The 22,411-nt window shown below is 39.2% G+C and overlaps 1 protein-coding gene across 1 annotated transcript in view; it reads right to left on the bottom strand.

Annotated features, from left to right (window-relative positions):
- The window catches only part of ESPL1 (extra spindle pole bodies like 1, separase), a 45,632-nt gene that overhangs the window by 14,929 nt on the left and 8,292 nt on the right, over positions 1 to 22,411 (bottom strand). The window contains exons 6-18 of the mRNA XM_087925385.1: positions 21,087 to 21,217; positions 19,356 to 19,549; positions 18,197 to 18,439; positions 17,086 to 17,230; positions 14,860 to 15,016; positions 12,577 to 12,716; positions 9,974 to 10,108; positions 8,580 to 8,699; positions 5,716 to 5,887; positions 4,666 to 4,794; positions 3,604 to 3,760; positions 3,094 to 3,203; positions 140 to 1,278 (exon numbers count right to left, since the gene is read on the bottom strand). Of these exons, the coding sequence (XP_087781511.1) occupies positions 140 to 1,278; positions 3,094 to 3,203; positions 3,604 to 3,760; positions 4,666 to 4,794; positions 5,716 to 5,887; positions 8,580 to 8,699; positions 9,974 to 10,108; positions 12,577 to 12,716; positions 14,860 to 15,016; positions 17,086 to 17,230; positions 18,197 to 18,439; positions 19,356 to 19,549; positions 21,087 to 21,217 (2,972 nt within the window). The remainder of the gene's footprint in view (positions 1 to 139; positions 1,279 to 3,093; positions 3,204 to 3,603; positions 3,761 to 4,665; positions 4,795 to 5,715; positions 5,888 to 8,579; positions 8,700 to 9,973; positions 10,109 to 12,576; positions 12,717 to 14,859; positions 15,017 to 17,085; positions 17,231 to 18,196; positions 18,440 to 19,355; positions 19,550 to 21,086; positions 21,218 to 22,411) is intronic.

The following is a 22,411-nucleotide window of genomic DNA, read 5'->3' as shown; positions in this document are numbered from 1 at the left end:
AAAAATTTGGAGAAAAAAAGACATACATATGCACAAGCTAAGGAAAGCATTCTTTGCTTTATGAAAATAACATCTTTATTCATTTGCAAGGTCAAAACTCCTTTCATTGCATGGTTACCCCACCCCTTTAGTTAATTACCTTAATTCGGGATTTCATTCTCCTGGTTACTTTGGGAGCCTTTGATAGTTCAGTGTTCAGTTTTGGAGAGGATTCCTCAAACACCACAAATGGAGCCTTGGGGGTAATGATGGACCTGGTACTTAAGGACAGGTTTTTCTTGGAGACTGGAAGGGATTTTTGCGCGGGGGTGCAGAAGGGCTCGGTAGGGGGCTTAAGAACAATGGGAGAAGGGTCTGAATCAGAGTCAGCCAGGGCAAAGGGATCATTTAGGTTGATCACAGGCCGAGTTTTGGTACCCCGGGTTCTCTTAGGCTTTGATTTTGAGACAGGTCCTGGCTGCTTCTTTGTTCTGCTTTTCAGAGAAACTGTATTGAAAGTCTCTTCTGTTGCTATTCCCGGCTTGATTTCTTGGTCTCCATTAAGGGGCAGTGGGGATTTCCAGGACCAAGTACTGGACAGTATATTTTCTCCATAACTGTCTTGTCTAGAGGTGAGAACAGAAATTGCAGTCACAGCTCTGGCAAGTAGGAGTCGGGCCCTGCAGTATTCAAGTTCAAGCAGTTGAGGCCCCTTGGAGGAAAGGAAGGTCAAACCCTTCTCCAGAAACTTCCAGAGTTTCTTCCCTGGTCTACTGCTGTTCATGCTTTGCTTTGTCAGAAGAACGTAGATGTGGGCCATTAGACCATCAAGGAGCCCAACGGTGGACTGACATGGTCCGACAGCTTTCTTCCCTTCCTGTTGAGATACACATGCTACCTTCTGGGCGATGCGCTGAGCCACAGTGGTGCACCTCTGCAGAATGGCCTCAAGGAGATTCAATCCTTCCCCTTTGTTCCCAAATGTCAGCTCTCCGTCCACAGAGATGATCAGCCAACGGAGGCAGATGGTGGAGAGAATCACATCAGAACATAGCAAACAAAAGCACTTATCTGAGTGTCTCAAGAAGCTGAGCTGTTTCTTCAGCTTTGGCCTCAATACGGGTGAAGTAGTTGTCTTCTGTACAGGGACTGTATCGATGAATTCAAGGCAGGCTTCTTTCAGGAAAGTCTGCTCTTCCTCAGTAGACTCCAAGTGCAGGCTTTCAAGCTTTTTGCCCTTAGGGCCTCCTTTCTTGGGCTTAATTCTCACCTCCCCCTTTCCTTCTTTGGTTTCAAACACTAGAAACAAAAGAGAAAAGTTCGTTCAGCTATTTATTCTCCTTGCAATGAACTTTAACAGAATGAAAAACCTACATTTTCTTAAGTGCTTAAACATGTTTGTGACCCATCACAAGACCCTCACTTGACACACCCACACTTGAAGCCCTTATTAACAAAACATTGACATCCCCTAAATTCCACTGAAGATGTTACCTAGCCCAGTAATGAAACATTCGGAAAAACTCAAGAGAATCTAACCTTTACCCTCAGGTTTACTCAGGGGTGGGATTCAAATTTTTAACAACCGGTTCTCTGGGCGTGGCTTAGGTGGTAGGCGTGGCTTGGTGGTCATGTGACTGGGTGGACATGGCTTGGTGGTCATGTTATTGGCTGGGTGTGGCCAACTCAATATCATCGAGGCACGCATCTCTCGCCTGGCCTCTCATGATTGTGGGGATGCTGCAACAGTCGTAAGTGTGAAAAATGGTCATAAGTCACTTTTTTAAAGTGCCATTGTAACTTTGAATAGTCACTCCACACAAGCAAAGTACCAGCAAAGGAGGAAAAAAAAAACTCCAGAGAAGTTCTTGAGACAGGAAGTCTAGTCCTGCCAAGAATGTAATAAGGGTTAACGGAGAGGCAGTTTCTGTAAGCAACACCAGAATGTTTCCTTCCTGCCTTCTTTACAGGATTAGGCCAGTAATTTCTTCTAACAACCGGTTCTAGTGAATAGGTGCGAACTGGTAGAATCCCACCCCTGGGTTTACTACTAATGTACTTCCTCCCACTAATCTTGACAAGACTTGCAAAGATTCTCCTACTCCAGGGAAGATCTTTTCAGAAACAGACTCTGAGTAGAACTCATTGTCAAAGTTTCTGTCAAGAACTACTGCCAGAGATGCCTAGCCCAATTCTTTGGGCTCCAGATGTAGGAGTACAAAGACCAGTTATGTAAACAGCATCTTAGCCCTGAAAGAGAAAAGGGAGTGAGGAAAAAAACTCAAGACTCAACCACATTCAACTTCTTTTGCTAGTCATAAAAACAAATCATTTCACCCGGAAATTAAATTTAAGTTCTAAAGAAACTAAGTTCAGGTCTAAAATCTGAAATGCTGTGCTGATGATCCTCAAAAACTGTCTAATGTACTTTTTTTCAGAAATAACAAGCAATGAAATGCTAGTGGAAGCAAGATAGGGAAAAAAAATCTGACGTTTTTGATCAAAGAGCTCGGTTTTGTCAGGGGAATTATGTTGAAGTCCCCAGGACAGCATCCCCTGATGTTTTGCTTCCTGATATTTACCCCTGTTGTGAAGATTACTGGAATTTGAGCACAAATCTTAAGAACAGGCTCTCAATTTATTGCTTCATAATTCGACAATGAATCCTGTCCTGCAAATCCTAGCTTCTTATCCACAAAATAAGCTGGTGGGAGATGGCACCACTCATCAGGAGGGCAACATAATGTTTGCTCTTTTTTTAAAGCCTTCATTATTCCTGAAACACAGCTTAAATAAATTGAAATGAAATACAATCTATCAGCCTGGAACCTCAGTTAGTCCTCAGTTAATCTGAGGTGTTTTTTTTAATAGAGTGGTTGATCGACCCACTCAAACCAACATACTCCTGGCAACAAAAAGCCCGCAGCGCTGCCATGATTTTTGTTGCTTTTAATGCTTTAATGTGCTTAGTTTAATAGTTTTAATATGGTTTTATACGTTTCCACTTTTGATTAGGAGCTGCCCGGAGTTGGTTAGAAATTGGGCAGCATGTAAACGTCTTCAGTAAATGAAATGAAATAAATTAATAAATTCAATCCTGCTTAGATTTATCACCTGTGCCTGATTCAAGAAGAAAGAGGACCTGCTCAAGATCTGAGCCACACAGATCCAGATTGTTGCGCTGGAGCTCCAGCTCACTCTTCAGAACCAGAAAGCGAGCACACCTAAGAAGAAAAGTAAAAAGCCACAGGTTATCCTCTGTATCCTTCATTGTTTCGGTAGGCTTAGCAGCCCTAAGCAACCCTAACATTTCAAATTTTTGACTTCCAACTGGCATTCATTAACAGAGGCACCCAACTTTATATACACTACCCACAATTCCTTCGAAATCATTCAGAGTCCTATTGTTAGCAGTATTTGTGCTGTAATGAGTAGTAAGAGCAACAGTAACGATAACAAGTATAATGTTTTCTGGATCCCAAAGTATTTCAAATTTGTATTTGTCAAGACAAATCAGAAACCCCGAAGTTGTCTATGTTTTAGTGAAGGGTTAGAGGTTCATTTTAATTCAAAGACTAATTTCCCATAATTCTGCCCCTTTTGTTTTTTCTACCTGTTTCTTACCATCGAATGGATTGCACCTTCATGGAAATTTTGAGTGCTTCCAAGCAAAAAGCTTTGGCTTCACTTACAATCTCAGTCTTGCTAAGGAGAGACACAAAACGCTCTGAACAAACAAACATATCTGCCAGCACCTGCCATTTCTGCACCAGGTTATCACCTGAGAAGGAAGAAAGAATAAAGAGGGAAAGGAAAAGCTTTATGTGGAGATAGCAAAGATGAGCATCAGCTGAGATATTAAATGGTTTGGTTAGTGAAGCATTCTGGGATATGAGCAAAATTCTACATCGCTCACAGTTGGGCCACATAACAGCTGTTCTGAGATTCCATAAAGTCTCTTCCAATCATTATCATAAATTTGTTGTTCATGCCAAATGAACAACATAAATTTGTTGTTTTGAAACCAAAATGTGTTATAATTATGGTACATACTTTATAAATAGGTTAACATACAAAATGAAACTCCAAAACTACCAAACCTTTTCCCAAAGCTAGGAAAAAAAGAGAAAATGGTTGCCTGGATATGTGCAGTCCTTCCCACTTTGTATCATCTTCAAACCTACTCTGGTATTTATTTTTCCCTAAATGTTAAGTTTATCCAATAATTGTTGAATTATTGGTTTAACCAAAACAGACATACAAGGCAATCACTACATAGGTAATCATAGTTAAATGTGAAACATGGCAGGCTCCCTTGGAACATAGTGGTTGTCAGCCTTGATTTTTCACAATGACTTTTCAGATTTCTAAAAATTAGGTGAGCATTACCCACATATTCCTAAGGCTACTTTTTAAAAATATGCAAACTTAGTAGAGCAAATGGATCAAGAGAACAAAGAAGCAAGCAATGTGATTGTGTTGACCCTTTCTTTAAATCCTTAGAAAAGGGAATTTCATCACTAAGGAGTTGCCTAACTTTCAGACAGCGTACAAAAAATATTTTGTTCAGTCTTTATACTAGACAAATTTAATTTAAAACCCATAGACAGCTAATGGCTCCAAGATCACAGGCTTTTAGCCACAGTGCAAGTTCTTAATACACATAGAAAAACAGTAATAATTTACCATGATCTATAAACGGATGTTCAATAGACTCTTTTGTTGATGCATCGCTGGTAATGAGCGAAAAGTTCAAGAGGATGCTACGGTACACTCTGTGTGCATCACTTAGAGCTGTTTCAGGCGTCTTCCATCCTGTACAGTAGAAGAGAAAAATATTACACCCTGTAAACTTTAACAAACACTTTCCTCAAGAAATTCATGCATTGTTGTTATTTCTGAGGAGTGTTACAGGTATTGTGGAGAACCGTTCTTCTGACCTGTGGCTTGGGACAATAGCTGCAGACAGACTTTTAATTTCTGTAAATGCCAAAATTAAGAACACAACTTAAATAAACAAAATCCCACCAGACTGTTCTTCCTTTTAGTAATTTAATGAATTTATATTTTATTTGGGGGAACAGTGTCTGCCTTTAGATGATAATGTAGTGGTTCATACAACACTGTCTACGGACACATATGAAATCCACACACCAAACCTTAGTCACAAGAATGCAACCTACAATATTTTCCAAGATTGCACATTTAAGAAACAAGCTGGTTTTCATAGTGGTAAATCCACCACTACATAGTTTTCCAACCTTCCGAGGATGAGAAAAAGGCAATTTAATGGAAACAGTGAAGCATTCCAGAAGCATGGCGTCTTTTGGTGGGGAGGGAGATTTTAAAGAATGAAAATATTTGTAAACACCTTCCCAAATACCCCATTTTTAATATTTTATGGATGAGAATGGGAGCTGAAAGCTTCCAGGAGGCAAGACCTATTTCTTACTCTTTAACAATCCATCTTCCCCTGCAAGATGGACTCTCCAAATGGCCACAACTGCTACCAATGCAGCTGCTCTAAAAACATACAGCAGTTATTTTTAATTCTGCTTTTTTTGCTCTAAGGTTTGAATGTCAGTTTCTGGACCAGTCGAGGGTCTTAAAAACCATAGGGTAAAACTTTCTCCTTGAATAGATTGCGCTGCCGTTTTACAGTGCTTCAGGTTCTATAGTAGGAAGCATATTGCACATGAAAGAAAAAGTGGAAACAGAGTTTTTTTTCACACTCACCTTGAACAGAGAGCTTCTGCCTGAGTGTCAGTGGGAGAGTGGAAGAAGGTAGGATGAGATAAGCAGCAGTTAGCTGGAGAGCACTGGCTCGCAGCAGATACCAGACCTTAGAGGATCTTTGCAAAACTGGATTTTGAAGGATTTCTACCAACAGATTGAGGCCTTCTTCAATCTGTTCATAAATAGAAAAGATAAAGAAACATCAATTGCTAAGACTCTTCTCCATTCTGGAAATCAGCCAGCCGTTTTCAGTCATTTATGTTTCAGATTGCAGAGGATTTGCCAACTCCAGAGAAATTTCTTGAGAATCACAAACTGCAAATTCTATCCAATATTTGTTAGTAGATTGAATAAATTAAGAAAGGGGACTGAGTCAATTTCTTGCTTTCTACAGTAGTTTGCTTCCCAGAAAGTTGGTTGCTTGGGGCCTTTGAAGTTCCAAGCTCATATTGCCAGAGATCGGTTCTTTATTTTTCTACTAAGCCATGTGGTTCTCTGTTTTATCATCGAGTTAATCTTAGTTCTTGTTGATCAGGAGGAAGGCCTTATATCATTGCCGCTTGAAAATATTTTTAATAATCATTCCCCAAAAGTATGCCAACAATCTTTGTAAAGGATAAAATGTTAAAAATAAGAGTAATGCGACTGTGAAAATACTAACAAGATTCACTAACAATTATCACTCAATTTACCAATATAAGCTACTGTACAATCCTCAAGAATAACTTTTTTTAAAAATCATTTTTAAAAAATGATTTAATTTCCAATTGTTACTGCACAAAAAATTGGTATCGCTCACTACTGGTCAAGTCATTGGGAGGTAGTTCAGTAGCATCTGTAAGGGCAGGGTGCACCATTTGTGGTAGAATTATGGTCATTCTAGGTATGGAAGGTGCCACTGCTATTTATTGTATAGGTACTCAATTGGGTACTGTATATCTTGAAGATAACCAGTGGGTAATCTAGCTATGATGAATCTCCTTGTCAGTTCAACAAATAAGCACAGCTGAAGTAGTAGTATCTAGGCAAGAAGACTAAACAAGGTTAACTAACTTTTGACAGCAGAGCCAAATAGTAACTATTACAATAGTCTCCCTTTGTGACTCTACAGAAGCAGGATATCCATGTTGCTTTCTAGGGTGTTATACTAGATACAACTAGAATCAATGACCATCTTGACTAGCAGCTGAACTCAGCAAATCTAGAGGACTAGATTTAACATAGATGAAGGCCAAGGTACCTTTAACTACAGATTTTTTTTTTAGCATACCAGCTTGTTAATCCTGGAGTTCAGCAATGCATATAAAAAGTGAGAACAATCAACCAATGGAACAGCTTCCCCTCGGAAGTTGTGGGAGTGCCATCAGTTGAGACTTTCAAGAAGAGATTGGACTGCCATTTGTCAGAAATGGTGTAGGGTCTCCCACTTGGGCAGGGGGTTGGACTAGGTGACCTACAAGGTCCCTTCCAACTCTGATTATCTGTATCTAATTCCTGAGCCAGCAGGAATACAGGTCCAGCTCAAGGAGTAGGCCATGGCAGCCATGACTTAGAAAGCTTTACACAAATTCATCTGGTGTGGTAGTTGTGCCAACTCCTGGACCAGTCATTGTTGTAGTTATTTTTATTTCACATTTGAGGTTTTATTATGATGATTTTAATTACTGTTAGACCTCCAGAGTGACAGAAGTGAGACCGACTGCCACATAAATCACATCAAAAAATAAATCCTCTGATTGCATTACTAAACACCACACATCATCAGAACCTAAATCATCACCCATCCCATAAACCTCTAACCAACGAACACCTTAGTGTCCGAATGAAGGTTGGAAAAACCGAACTCAAAAGCTTTTCTAAGCACTGTATCAGGAATGATGTAGATCCTATATTTGATAGGAGGCTATTGCACAGGCATTGCTTTGACAGGAATTATTTAAATAGCCCAATTACTACGAAACTAAAGATCTTATAGCTCTACTACAGCAGCGTTCTGCTTATATGTCTCAGTTTCAGATAGGCCTGCTTGCATCTTACACCAGCTGAGCTTTTAGCAATAGTTGTGAAGTACAGGTGGTCCTCAACTTACAACAGTTTATTTATGACTCCAAAACGTTAAAAAAAAAATTAAAAAAGAGCAGGTGACCTTGGAGCTCCCTTAAGTGTGGCTCTGTAAGTTGTAGGCTGACAAACATTGGTAAGATCTGAAGACTTCCCTCCTCCCAGGAGAAACTAGTGAGATGTGACCTGTTTCTGCCGGTATACATATATCTCTGCTTTGAGACTTTCTTCCTTCTTTTTTGTACTTCAGAAAAAAAACCACCTCATTAGTTGTACTCCTTTGTTCTTCCCAATGTATTGGTTGGCTGTGACTGTTGACTCAATTGCAGATGCCCACTGTTTCTGATTATCTCTAAAGTGGGAGCATACAACCAATGACCCCCAGTTCAGTTGCAACCCCTGTTCCTTGGCTTCAGGCCTCCAGAGTTTATTACTGCTTAGTAATTCCTTAATGTGACAGAAGGGTTTCCACTCTAATATCCATGAGGGAACACTCATATTGAATGCATTTAATTTTGTTTAAATTTTAACTTCAGTGCTTTATCCAAGTGTTCACACAAGATGGAAGAGCTGTAGTCAAACAAACCAATTTTTAAAAAGCTTAGAGGATATAGAGCATACAAAACCACAATCAAGAGTCGTTTTAGAGTTCAAATCCGGTGTCAGCAGCAAAGGGTGGTTAGAACTGGTCAAATCTCACCGTTTCCAGAAAGTTTGAGTAAGGCTTAAACACCAAGTTAGGCTATTACAGAAATTATTTTGATATTTTTTTTTATATTTGAAAGGCATTCTACCACAAATACCTTGCAGTTTGCTAAATGCAGCTTGCTATGGAGCACAGCCAGTGTTTGATTCATCAGCAAGTAGGAGCTATTATTTCCATCCACATTTTTCAAGCATAGTTCAGCTTCCTCCAAGAGAGTCTAAAAGAAAACAAAAAAAAAAAAGGGGGGGGGCACAGAAGGACATTTTCAGAACAGGTAGCCCACTAGCATTTAAAAGGAGAATGTTTGACCACCAGCAATTCATCTCTCAACAGTCTAAGCCCTAAAGACTCTTAAGTTGTGAAAAATCTTTTGAGGAGACTGTTCCTTCGTGTACCTTCCCTTCTAGAATGTAAGGTTGACTTTTCCTCTCAAGAAGCTTACATAATAGAAGCAAAGGTGATGCTGCAACACTCTACATGATCCAGCCTTTGAAGACACCCCTCACCCTCCAGAAGCTTCAAGTGGTCCAAGACGTAGCGGCACAAGCAGTAACGGGCATGTCTTGGTATGTGCATGTACCGCCTATGCTTTGTAAGCTTCACTAGTTGTCAGTTTGCTTCTAAGTGTGATTCAGATGCTACCTATAAACTCTTACATGGCAAAGAACCTTGTTTCTTAAGCCCATCTGATTTCCATAGCATTTGCCCAGGCAATCCAATCTGGCAGGGTTGATGGGTTCTGGGTTCCTTAATTAAACATCATCTCTCAGGACCAGGAACTGCACTTTCTCTGCAATAGCACTCCTTCCCTCTGGAATGAGGTTGCCTGTGAAATCCGGATGGTCCACACTCTGTTTTTGTTTAGAAGGGCAATCAAGACCTAACTCTCCAGCAGGCCTTTGGCAAGGAAGAATGGGTTCTTTTTGTTTCATTCCAGCTTTTTCCGCCATCTTTTACATCTTATTGATTATATTTTAATTTCTTTATTGATTGACGTGAACTGTCATTGGGAGTCAGTCATTGGGAGACATATGGCAATCTACTGCTTTCATGGCTTGCCTTAGTTTACTATGAACAAACAAAATGCTGCATTTATACGTAGTCTACTTTCCCCTTCTTATTCCTCCTTCATGAGAGACAAGAAATATTCTTTTATGACACCTGAATCTGGATTTTAGCTATATTATGATTTTTTTTACACTTGCAATGTTCTTTTATGGTATTTAAAAAAAAATTAAAAACAGTAAACCAGAACGTGATAACAATCAGGAGAAATACATTAAATGCCATGTTTCCAATACTGGAGATCATTTTAGCAAATCGTGTATTTTGGGTGCATAAACTTCAAGGTCCAATTCCAGAAATCTCCTGTTGCAGAATTTTAGTACTACTATATGCATGGGCAGACCTAAATGGACCAACAGCATAACAATTGGCTATAAACAAAGGGCTTGTGATGTGCAGTCTGTTGTGACCACACTTCATACTCACCTTGGCATAACTGGGACACTCCAGCTGAAGAAGGAGCTTAACTATTTGGCACAAGGCACTGGTTTTTCCAACAAAATCTTTAAGTGCACCAGAAAGAGCTGTTATGAGGGAAAAGCTCTCTATAGCCTCTAGTGGCTGCAAAATAAACACAGAACAATATATTTAGATATATAACTTTGAGGGGGAGGGTAAAACAGGACATGTAGAGGATAGTAATGTAATATGTGGAATAGAGATGACCAGCTATAACATTCTGGAAAAATACGATGGCCCAAACCTGTTCCGGCAGAACTGAGATGAAAGTTGCCATTGTTTAAACAGAAAGATTGTCTTAGATTCAAAGTACATAAACTAAAACAATATGTACTTTGGAAATTATTACTGGAGTTGAATAACCTACTCTTCTCTTTTCTTCCTGAACCAGAAACAAACTGAAGTTCCAAGCCTGGTTATTCAGTCAGTGCAGAAGGCCACAAAACAAGCAACGCATACAGTGTGTTGCTGGAGACTTTCATTTCACAGAAATTGAACAAAAACTGAAACTGTTAGTACTTTATTAGCAATTTTATGGCCATTAACTTCCAAATAAAGCTGCCATAGCCACTGGTCACCAGCTTGCCATCTACTTTGCTTTCTTTCTGATTGGAAAAAACTTTCAAACATAAACCTGGACAGAACAGAAATCATACAGAGAACTATCATACATACTGCATGTCATATTTTATTCTAATGCAAGAATTCATTTAAAATGCCGACTCAATGTTTTGGAAAGGTGTTCCATTTTAAAATAAGTATGTATGACGGTGCTTGCTTTGAAAAAACCGCATCACCTACTTTTTCTAATGTTCCTGCAATTACAGAAGTGCAAGAAAAAGGAACAACGGCAAGAAGCTGGAAAGCCATAATTCTAAGCATCTGCTACTCAGTTTTACAGGCTTTAAGATCTTTATGACTAATGTTCCCATTGTGTTTTTTAAAAACATGAGTATACTGACAGACTACACAATCTCACAAAAACTCACAGAATGCTAGAGATTCAAAACATTTTTATTTTAAAAAAACTTGCCAATTAGCATCCTTTTATGACAGCCAATGGGTGAAAAAGTACAGGTGGATGCTACAAATAAAACCAGAAGTAGTCCTTGTTTAGCAACTGCCTTGTTTGCACATATAGCAGTAATAAAGGTAAAAAAAAAATTCTCACCAATGTCTGCATTTATACCCAAATTTTGCTGTTCTGACAGCAATGCATGCTGGAGAGTAACACTGGTATTGCAACATGTCGCTTAGCGCCCATTTCACCAAAACCAATTGAAGTTGTTTAAATGAGGACTACCTCAAGTTTGTTCTATGGCTAATATACTTCCCCAAACTCCTTTGTACATTTTGACTTAGTTCTTGCAACCAGTATTAACATTTCCACCATGCATACATTCGGGAAACCTGCAGAGCTTCGAGTCTTCTCCTATTCATAATTCCCACAGTCCTTGCCCACTGGCTATGCTGGAAGGCCAGGGATTCTCCACTCCTTCCTTCACTAGTCTAGTAATTCATAACCAGTCAAGGTTAAAATCAATGCTGCTTTTTAGAGCAGGGTTCCCCAACCTGTGGACCGTGAGGTGTTTGCCAGGGCCATGGAAACAGCCCTTTGAGTGTGCACACTCATCCTCACTTGCTCAAACAGGCACACTCTATTTAAGCGAGTGGCAGGGGTATGTGTATGCCACTCGTGTAAACCACTACTGCCGGCTGCTCACATGGAATCGTTCTCTTTCTCCCTCCCCCCACTCAGATCTGCAAAGCCGGAAACGTTGGGGAACTTGTTTTAGAGCACCTCAATCCAATATCTTTCTTAGTTATTATAACTAAGCAAAATAGTTAATCTTGCTTGGAAATTTTCTACTGGTAACACTGCATGCTGGAGAACAAAACAGCAGGTAATAGCAACATGTTGAAGGCCACTCTTTCTCCTATAATCTGATTGAGAAGAGTTAACATTTGTAGTTAAGAGCAGAAAAGATGCATCACATTTGTGAGGTCCATAAACAGTTGTCATCTCTCATCTTCTTTAATTCCTGAGGCACAAGACTTTACCTAAGTACAGGTAGTCCTAGATTTATAACAGTTCACTTAGTGACTGTTTGAACTTACAACAGCACTGAACAAAGTGACTTGTGACCATTTTACACAGTTATGACCATTGTGGCATCTCCATGGTCACGTGATCAAAATTCAAATGTTTCATATTTATGGCGGTTGCAGAGTCCTTGGGCCACGTGATCAGCTTTTGTGACCTTCTGGCAAGCAAAGTCAATGGGAAAGTCAAATTCACCGTGTTTCTAATTTAAGAACTTCAGTGATTCACTTAACAAATGTGCTGAGAAAAGTCGTAAAATGAGGCAAATTAACAAATTTCTCACTTAGCACCATAAATTTTGGGCTCAATTGTGGTCGTATGTTGAGGACTACCTGTATCCCAGACAGGCAAGAGAGGGTTGGTGTAGGAAGGAAAGGAAAAAAAAAGAGCAAACCTTCAAGAAAGCTGAAGGAGCAAAATCAGGTTATAAAAAATCCCCAGACAAAATGGCCAGCATTTGATATACCTTTCCCATCATTCTATATAAAGCTGCCATGATATGCAGGGATGCTGCTGTCTGTTCAATGCTCCGCACAGCTGGGATCCTGCCTTTTGATAGGAGCTGTTTCCACAAGGCAAGGGCATCGTCCAAACATCTGGATTGCGCTAGAAAGCAAGCAAAGGGTTTAGGCAAAGACAGATTGCAAATTTAATAGGAATATTGTAGCTCAATTCTGCCTTCAGTGTAGGCAGCATAGGCCCAGCCCATCGTCAAAAGTATATCATTACCAAGACATGTCCCATCCGAACAGAAGAGAACTTGTTTCAAAAGAGACCAAGTCATGTCTCATATCTGTTACAATTCTATTGCCAAATTTTGGTAAAGTAGTCTAAGGAGAGGAAAGCGTGGAACAATTAGAAGACTATATTTGCCTTCTGCTAATCAAGTAATGTTGTGTGAAAGTGCCAGAATATAGACAGTCCACAATTTACAATGTTTAGTGACTGTTCAAAGATACACCACCACTGAAAAAAGTGACTGCCATTTTTCATAGTTACGACCTTTCCAGCATCCCCATGGTCATGTGGTCAAAATTCAGATGCTTGGCAACTGGTTCATATTTGTGATCATTGCAGTGTCCCAAGATCCCCTTTTGCAACCTTCTGACAAGCAAAGTAAATGGGGGAAGCCAGGTTCAATTAACAACCCGGTTACTAACTTACCAACTGCAGTGATTCATTTGACAATGAATCATTTGATTCATTTGACCTGTAAGAAAGGTCGTAAAATGGGGCAAAATTCACTTAACAAATGTCTCACTTAACAGAAATGTTGGGGTCTGTGGTGGTCATAAGTTGAGGACTGTCTATATGTGCATTTCTACAAACAGCCAGACCCAACCCTATTTTTGTCTCTCTGAGGAGCTCATCTGCTGCATACTAAGCAACCTGAGAAAGAACAGGTAAAATCATTCCCTGAGCACCACAGAACTGAAGACATTTGCCTAATGACCTCAGCAGCAAGTCGCAGGCGAACAATATATATGTCCACTAAACACAGCTTGAAATTCAATTATTTTGGGTTTTTTCCAGCCTGTTGCCTCCCATATGGATAAAAACACCAGGGTAGTAACAAACTCTCCTTTACTACCCTTGTGTGAGGTAACAGGGTTAACAACTGAAGCAATGTACTTCTTAATTATGGCATGGAATGCTGCTCCTTGGCAAATCCTTTGAATTTGCAGTATCAAACATCTTTTCTTTTTAAAAATATGTTGTGTTTATAGTTATTGTTGCTACAAGTTGCACACTTTTATATTATGCTCATTTGTTTTTAATTTTTTCCAGCAAAAGAACTTCTATAAAGAAGAAAATCTGAAATTAAGAAATCTTTGTGTTATTGCATAACTTGGTTATGGAGTCTAAATTCAGACTTCCTGTTTTCTATTTAAGTGTTTCCAATAGAAAATTTCCAGGCAGGATTAACTATTTTGCTTAGTTACAAAGCTTCAGAATGATATTGGATTGAGGTGATATAAAAGGCATCACTGATTTTAATCTTGATTGGATATTGAAAGTTGTTTTTCAAATATAATTTTGATTAAGAGTTTTAATACAGTAGTAAAAATAATACAGAGAAATGAGAATGGAAAAAAGAACTAAAGAAAAGGAAGAAAAAAAGAGAAAAAAATTATAAAGAAGTGACTTCTAAACTTCATCACAACAAATATATACAATTTAATAACTCTTCATCCCTTATAGTTAAACAGGTATCTCTTGATTCAATATTTTATCCCTTATCTATAAGCAAATCCATGAAGTATTAGCTTTTCATTCCTGGCATTAGCAAAAAGTCCATAAAGGGTTGCCAGACTATTGCAAAATGTCTTATTTTAACTTTGAACAAATAAACCAATAAGGGGATAGTTTCATGTACTTGCCCGCAGCATGCGTGGCCTAGTTCCCAACCAGGGGACCCCTGTTTATGACATTGTTTTCAAACTAAAATGGAAACTTATGCTTGGTAAAGTAGTCCAAGGGGAGGAAAGTTGAATGTTGAAAAGTTAAAAAGAATGCCTTAGAAAGAGAAATAAAAAATATCCTCTCATTTCTACCAGCATAAATATGTCTCCTGTCTCCTATCCTTGCATAATATCACTAATAAGACCCATGTCTGCTGTTTATTCCCAGAAAGGTACAGGATTACAAGAACCCTATCAGTCTTATTATTTATTACTCTTTTTATTTAATTCAATGCCTCTTTGAATTTAACAGTTCCCTTGTCCAATAGCAAAATACATTTCCTCACCAGAATCTGCACATAGATTAAATGCAATGCCAAGATACAGGAACTTGTCATCATGGGATTTATCTTCATAAGTGAGATCATTGGTTTCAAAGCTCTGAAGAACTTCTGTGTCTTTTTGTCCCTGAGTATTTCTGGTTCTCTGCTCTTGCTTGATACTCTGTTTGAGAGAGGAGAACTGACATTAAACTCACTAAGTATTGCAAACAGCATATTTAGTATATAAATAAGCCAGACAAATTTGTAAGCCAGACTGTGTTCTTGCTGTCTCTGTTCCTCTATGTCCCTTATGCCAGTGGCCCCCAACCTTTTTTGTGCCACAGCCCGGTACCGGCATCACAAAATGATCCGCGGCCCGGTACCGGCATCAGCACTCATGACAAGGCAAGGCGAGCTGAGCGACCGGCCAGCCAGCTGTCCCCTGCTTCTCCCCGCCACCTTCAACTCCTCCTTTGTACCTTTGTCGATGGGCTTCGCTTCGGGACGGTCGCTCGGCTCGCCTTGCCTTGGGTGCTGAAAGAGTCCTCGCGCCTTAGTTTCGTTAGAAGCCCCCCCCCCCCTTCGATGAAACTAAAGCGCGAGGATTCCTTCAGGACCCAAACGCTGCTTTCCAACCGAAAAAGCTCACCCGGAAGTACTTTCTCGTCAAACAAGATGGCGGCGCCCAGCAAACCGGCGGCCCGGTAGGAAATGTTCCACGGACCAGTACCGGTCCGTGGCCCGGTGGTTGGGGACCCCTGCCTTATGCCACAACTTTGGATAAGAGAACTTCAAAGCTACCAGAGAGATTTCATTGAGCCCCTCCTACAAGATGCATTAAATCAGGGATGTCAAACTCCTGGACTGTGGGGCGGATGCGTCACACCCTGGCCAAGCCCATGCCCGGTTTAGCGAAGGGGGAAAAAAAGCCCCGATATGTCATGTGACGCCACCGTGATGTGAGTTTGACACCCCTGAATTATATTATATGCTAACGGGGATCTTGTTTTAAACTCAAGTTTCATCTGTGAATGAATGCTTGAGATATTATTTCCTACTATCAATTCATACAAAATAATATGGCAATTTTGATGATGGTGGTTATTGTTATTATGATCACATGATCAGCCAGATGTTTAGTCTGGATTTGGCATTTTTATATACCTATTGAATCCTTCCAAAGGACCTGGGATAGGAAGATGTCATAGGTTTTCAGTTTTCTGCTTTCTAGGCCAGCACCTGAACCCACTACACCCAAGTGATTCTTTTCATCCTTTAACAAACTTTTAGACCACATCATTATTATATATGACTTTATTACTATGGAAACAAATTCTTAAGTTGACCAGTCCATTGGAACAGTTCAATGTTTAAAGAAGATGGATACAATACTTATTATTGTAATCAACACTTCCAGTCACAAAAGGCTAAGAAATGATGTGAAACACCTTTGTTGAAGTCCTTGGAAAACCGTGCTAGTTTGAAAGCTTGTCAAGCACCATAAGTTGCCAGACCTTTAAATGACCCAGTTTAATTTCACGGGACTGCTTGCTTTATGATTTTTTTATACTGGTAGTCCTCGACTTATGACCGTAATTGAGCCCAGAATCAGGGTCAAAAGTCATGCTTGTTAGGCAGTTCGCTGCCCAATTTTAACAATCTTTTTTGCAGAGGCCATTCAGTTAATGCTGCAGACATTAAACGAACACTGCGGTTGTTAAGCAAACCCCTTTAGACAATGGGCATTTTTTTGCCAGAAACCAGGAGTAAATGTAATTTTCATTTCCTAAAAATGATAAATTGTGGTCATGTGACTGCAGAACACTGCAAATGGTCCTAAATGCAAGCTAGTTGCCATGCACTCAAAACACACTCACATTATTGTTGGGGTGGTGGTGGTCAGAACTAGAAAAGTCAAACCAGGACATAAGGAACTCTGGAAAACTTTGAACAGTTACTAAGTGACTGTAGTTACTTCTAAAACATTCTCCTTGTTTCAGGTTATATAATCTATCCTGGATTTGTACATTTTGGGATAACTTTAAATTATACTGTCACTTAATACCAGGAATATAGCGAAGTAAATATTTCTGCATTCTTTTCTCATTTTTAGTTAAAATGAACTAACATTATCTTTCTTCCAGTGGCTTTCTTAGCCGTTTTAGTCCCCCTGCTCTCTGGAGAATAGAATACACACAAATCAGAATTGAGCTGGTTGAGTTTTGTGCTATTTTGCTTTAAGACACATACCTCATGCATTTTGTCCTCAACTGTGCAAATATAAAGCCAGAGTAAAGCCTGGGCCTTATTATCCTGGAGCTGTTCCTCATTCTGTGGAGTCTTTGGCACATATTCTAACAACCGCAGGGCTTCATTTATAGAATCCAGAGCAGAACTACAAGAGAGAAGACTACGTTTAACAATCATTTCAGAAATGATTACAGACAATTGCTGAGAATTTTTTTTGTAATTGGGCTCTCATATGCTCAGAAAACATAAGTGATATGGTCAGAAGATTGCTTGCTCATTTCAAGTTAGTTTAGCTAGCATTTTCATCAGTTCTAGATTATTATATCTAAATGCATTCAATCCCTGTATAAATAACTGATATGATCCTTCTCTTTTTTGTATAAGAGATACGAGTACTTTAATCAGAAAGTATGGCACAGCAGCACTTAAAATATGCAAAGGTCCAGTACCCTAATTATTAGTATTAGTATTTTTGAAGTGGCAACTGATCCTTACATGTATCAGTTTTGTAGCATCAGCCAGCAAGCTTTTGTTAGCAAGCAAGGTTGACTGTCTCCTAACTCATTTCTACACTTAAAAGTCCACACTCAAACCATAACAAGACAAAACCAAGAGAAGGAAAACAAGATACTAGAAACAAGACACTGAAGTTCCGGCAGATTCCACTTCAAGTTCTTTTTAAATACTGAGCATCACTTCAATGGAATGGTATCCAAAGTAGGACTTGAGGTAAATCATATAGAGGTAAACGTTCCCCTCGCACATACATGCTAGTCGTTTCTGGCTCTAGGGGGTGGTGCTGTCCGAAGACATCTCCATGGTAATGTGGCCGGCATGACTAAATACCGAAGGTGCATGGAACGCTGTTACCTTCCCACTAAAGTGGTCCCTATTTTTCTACCTCAATTTTTACATGCTTTTGAACTGCTAGGTTGGCAGAAGCTGGGACAAGTAACGGGATCTCACTCCGTTACAAGGTGCTAGGGATTCAAACCCACAAACTGCCAACCTTTCTGATCAACAAGCTCAGCATCTTAGCCACTGAGCCACCGCATCCCATTCATGGGTAAATAATATAGCTATCATCAAATTATATTAAACACATCCTCACCATTCTGTCTGCTCACTATAATCATGATAGCACAGCACCTGGGCCAATTCTACCAGGATGAAAGCTCTTTCATGGACCCATTGGCTGCCTTCTGAACATATATCTAGGAGGTCACAGATCACATTGAAGCGCTCTTGGCCAGTGTCAACTCGCTCAGCTTTGTATGCCTTCAGTTCCTCCAACAGCACTTTCACAAGGATCTCATCGTCTAAGTGATACTCTTCAAGACCTTCCTTCAGAGTCCTGTAATCAATATAGAAGGCAAACAAGAATAGAAATTAGAAAAGACGTAAAACAAAGACATGCAGCTTCTATCAAGTAAAGTGTCACACCATGCTTTATCTAGTATTTTGAGGGTGTTTCATATAAATGGGCAGAGATACTTGTTTCACTATAAAACATTTTTGTGTGTTTGGGTCATTCAATGCATTTTTTAAATATAACAGCATTTTTAAGGTGCATCTTCTTCAAGAGAGTGCTTTAAAATGGATACTTTTCAGCACCATCTTTTTCTACTGATAAAACCTTTTAGGTTTAAGGTCATCTCCCACCCCACAAAATCACCCTATAGTCACAAAAGATGGCAGTGTCAAGCCAATCTTGGCAGACCTTGAAAAAGCCAAGCAGCCTTATTAAACAGCAATCTATCATAAAAAAAATATTTGGCTGGTTAAGGCACCAAATAGCATTCTTTCCAAATTTATCTTGCCAGCTCACATTTGCCTCAATTGACATGGCCAGTGCTGAAGGGCACTGGAATCTGGGATCCTTCAAGTACTACAAGTTCCTCAGCCTTATAGCATTTCTATGAACAGAAGCCCTCTTATTTTAGATAGGCCCCGAATAGGAGGATGACCCCTTGTAGAAATGCAAAACATGCAAATTTCCATCTCTTTGAGGGAGATGGGTGGCACGGGTGAAAAATTAAATAAACAAAGTAAAGTAACATAAAGTAAATGTTTAATTCTTAAGAAGGAAAACAACAGATTCTTCCTGCAGAAGAAAAATTTAAATGGCAAGAAACATCAGTGTCATTATTTCTACTTTACTAGAATGGCAAGAAACAAAAACACTATCAATTCCTAATTAAAAAATTAAAGAAACAATTCCAATGTTGACAGTTTTGAACAGGAGACCCAATTTTTAATTCATTTCTTACTTCAATCTCAAATTATCAGCCCCATTTTTATTGGCGTCCATTTTGACTTTGACCCAGAAACAGACAGGCTCCACCATCTGTTCTGTAATCTTGCTATGATGAGAAGCCAACCAGAGGACTACAGTTTGAAGACTCTCCTCTAGCAAGCCCAGCTTCCTGTAGTTTTCTACTTGCAGCTTAAAGCAGTTGTTTAGCTGGAAAGAGAAAGATAAACATTCAGGGTGGCAAAGAGAGACTCCTCCAACAGTCCAAAAGTTTAGAAGCTCCTCCCATATCAAGCAACTGTGAATTATAAGACTTTGCTTAAATTACTAAGCCATTCTAGGACTTCAACACTCAATGAAAATAATGGGATGTCAGGCAGAGGTAGTTCTCCCAATTTTTATGCGTTTATTTTGTATATTTACATAACTGACCATCTCACATGCATGATTCTGAGCAGTGCACAAAGTTAACATAAAAACACAATAAAACAAAATAACTAAAGATATAACAAAAATCTTTTAACCATACTAAAAAGAATAATAAAAAACAATAAAAAATTAAGAAGCCCTAGGGAATTTCAGGCTCTTTATGCTGATTAGACTTTAAGCAACCATATCAGAGGAATCCAAAGTTAAGAGTGAAGGGAATGATTAGATATAGGTGTAAACCCATGAAATTAGTTTTGTAAAATTGCATGGTCCAGGGAAATGAGATCAAGAAATTATCCAGGAAAGTAAGGTAGTCCTCGATTTACAACAGTTTGCTTAATGCCAATTGAAGTTACAACGGCATTGAAAAAAGTGGCTTATGACTGTTTCCCACACTTATGTCTGTTGCAGTATCCCCAAGGTCACGTGATTTATATTTGGATGCTTGAGAACTGGTTCATATTTATGATGGTTGCAGTGTCCTGGGGTCATATGATCTCCTTTTACGACCTTCTGACAAGCCAAGTCAATGGAGAAGCCAGACTCACTTAACAACCATGTTACTAACTTAACTACAGTGATTCACTCAATAGACGGGGCAACAGAAGTCGTAAAATGGGGCAAAACTCGCTGAACAAATTTTTCACTTAGCAACAGAAATTTTAGGCTCAATTGTGGTTGTAAGTGGAGAATTAGCTATATTGAAGATGGATATGGTTAACAAAACTGATTATGATTGGCAAACAGCCTCAGAAAAAGTCACCTATGAATGGTCCTCAAAGTTACAACTGCTGCACCACCCCCACAATTACAGGATTGCAATTCCGTTGCTTGGCATCTGACTCATATATACAATGGTTGCAGTTGTGGTCATGTGATTGCAATTTGTACCTTCTCAGCCAGCTTCCAACAAGAAAAATCAGTTGAGAAAGCTGGATTTGCTTAATGACCGGTGATTATTCACTTAACCTTAGTAAGAATGGTTGTAAAACATTTGCTTGTTAGCAAGATTTATATTTAAGATAAAATTAAAAATTCTCTAAATAAATTAATTTGAATTTGTTTGGAATATGGGAGGAGGGGGAAACATCCACAGGTTCTGTCTAGGAAAGAGTGATTTGCCAAAATCCTTAACTAAGCTGAAAACCTTAGCTTCATTTCGTTAATAAAATAGGAGGCTTAAGACCTTTGTCATATAAAATTAGAGGTTGTCTCAAAAACAGCAAATCTACAGTCTTATTTCATAGTTCCTGTGCCCCACGCACCACTCTCATTTCATGCTATAGCCATCATTCAGACTACAATGAAACATAATTACCTTTTCTGCGGGCAAGTCTGTGCATTTGGCCTTTTTGACTAGCCATCCGCAGAATTGCCCCATTGTGGAGTTAGATTCTACATACATTTTATGAAAATAGAATCTATAGGCCAGGCGGGATACACAATATGCTGTAAGAAGAACAAAAACATTTGTAAACTATCCATAATGACTAATAAATCTGCTTTGGGTAGTATTTCTTGTAGAAAACTGTATGTTGTAAATAAATCTCATTAAACAAACAGTAAGTTGTTTCCAGTTACCTGGGTGAAAAAAGATTTGTATGAAAGCAATATATTGATTTAACCAAGACAAGACGACCAACATTTGTTCTTTCTTAAAAGGCTCATATATCATGATAAGCCATAGACAGATCTCAAGCAGTTTCTAAATGAATAAATCAAATAATCTGTATGGGTAGTCTTTGACTTACAACAGTTCGTTTAATGACTGTCCAAAGTTACAACAGCACTGAAAAAAGTGTCTTATGACAATTGTTCAATTATCATCTTTCTAGCATCCCCATGATGTGAAATTCAGATGCTTGACAACTGGTTCATATTTATGACTGTCGCTGTGTCCCTAGATCATGGGATCATCTTTTGTGACCTTCTGATAAGCAGTCAATGGGGAAGCCAGATTTACTTAACAACCATGTTACTAACTTAGCAATTGCAGTGATTCACCGAAAGATCATAAAATGGGGCAAAATTCACTTAACAAATGTCTCATTTACCAGCAGAAATTTTGGGCTCAATTGTGGTCGTAAGTTGAGGACTACCTGTATTCACTCTTGACAGTGGTGATCTATTTTGGTAATCTAAACTGCCATCCAAAAGTGATTATCTAAATTAGAGGAAGCCTCTTATGACACATCTAAAAACTTCAGCACACCCACATGTTGTGACTCCGAGACTTGAACCTGATCAGTCAGCAGATGTGGGTTCGAGCGAGGAAGACGATCAGGCACTGAGATTTAAGCCTGCATTATTAAGTGACTTGGAGGGGAGTCAGGTACAGGGAGTGGAGTTGGATTCGAGATATGAGCCTGATTTATTGGAAGATTCAGAGTCCACTGAATCTACTTCCCTAATTACACCTCAGGTGTTAACTGTTAATCAGGAAAGTGTATCAGAGGATTTAAGCTGTGATGAAACTGCCGGATGCTGGCTGGATGCCAGACCTAGGAGAAGATTGAGACGTCAATCTCAATTAGAAAAGAGACGTCCAGCAAAGGATTAATTAGTGAGACTCACACGCCCTTTCTTAGAGGATATAAGGGAGCGCACGACTTTGAAATATTTGCTGGAAACAAAGTGAATCTT

Source organism: Pseudonaja textilis, chromosome 2 (genome assembly GCF_049901715.1).
Source record: "Pseudonaja textilis isolate UNSWEBS1 chromosome 2, rPseTex1.2, whole genome shotgun sequence".
In the NCBI taxonomy this organism is placed as follows: Eukaryota; Metazoa; Chordata; class Lepidosauria; order Squamata; family Elapidae; genus Pseudonaja; species Pseudonaja textilis.
Note: the sequence above shows the minus strand (reverse complement) of the source record. Positions and strands in the feature narration are given on the sequence as shown.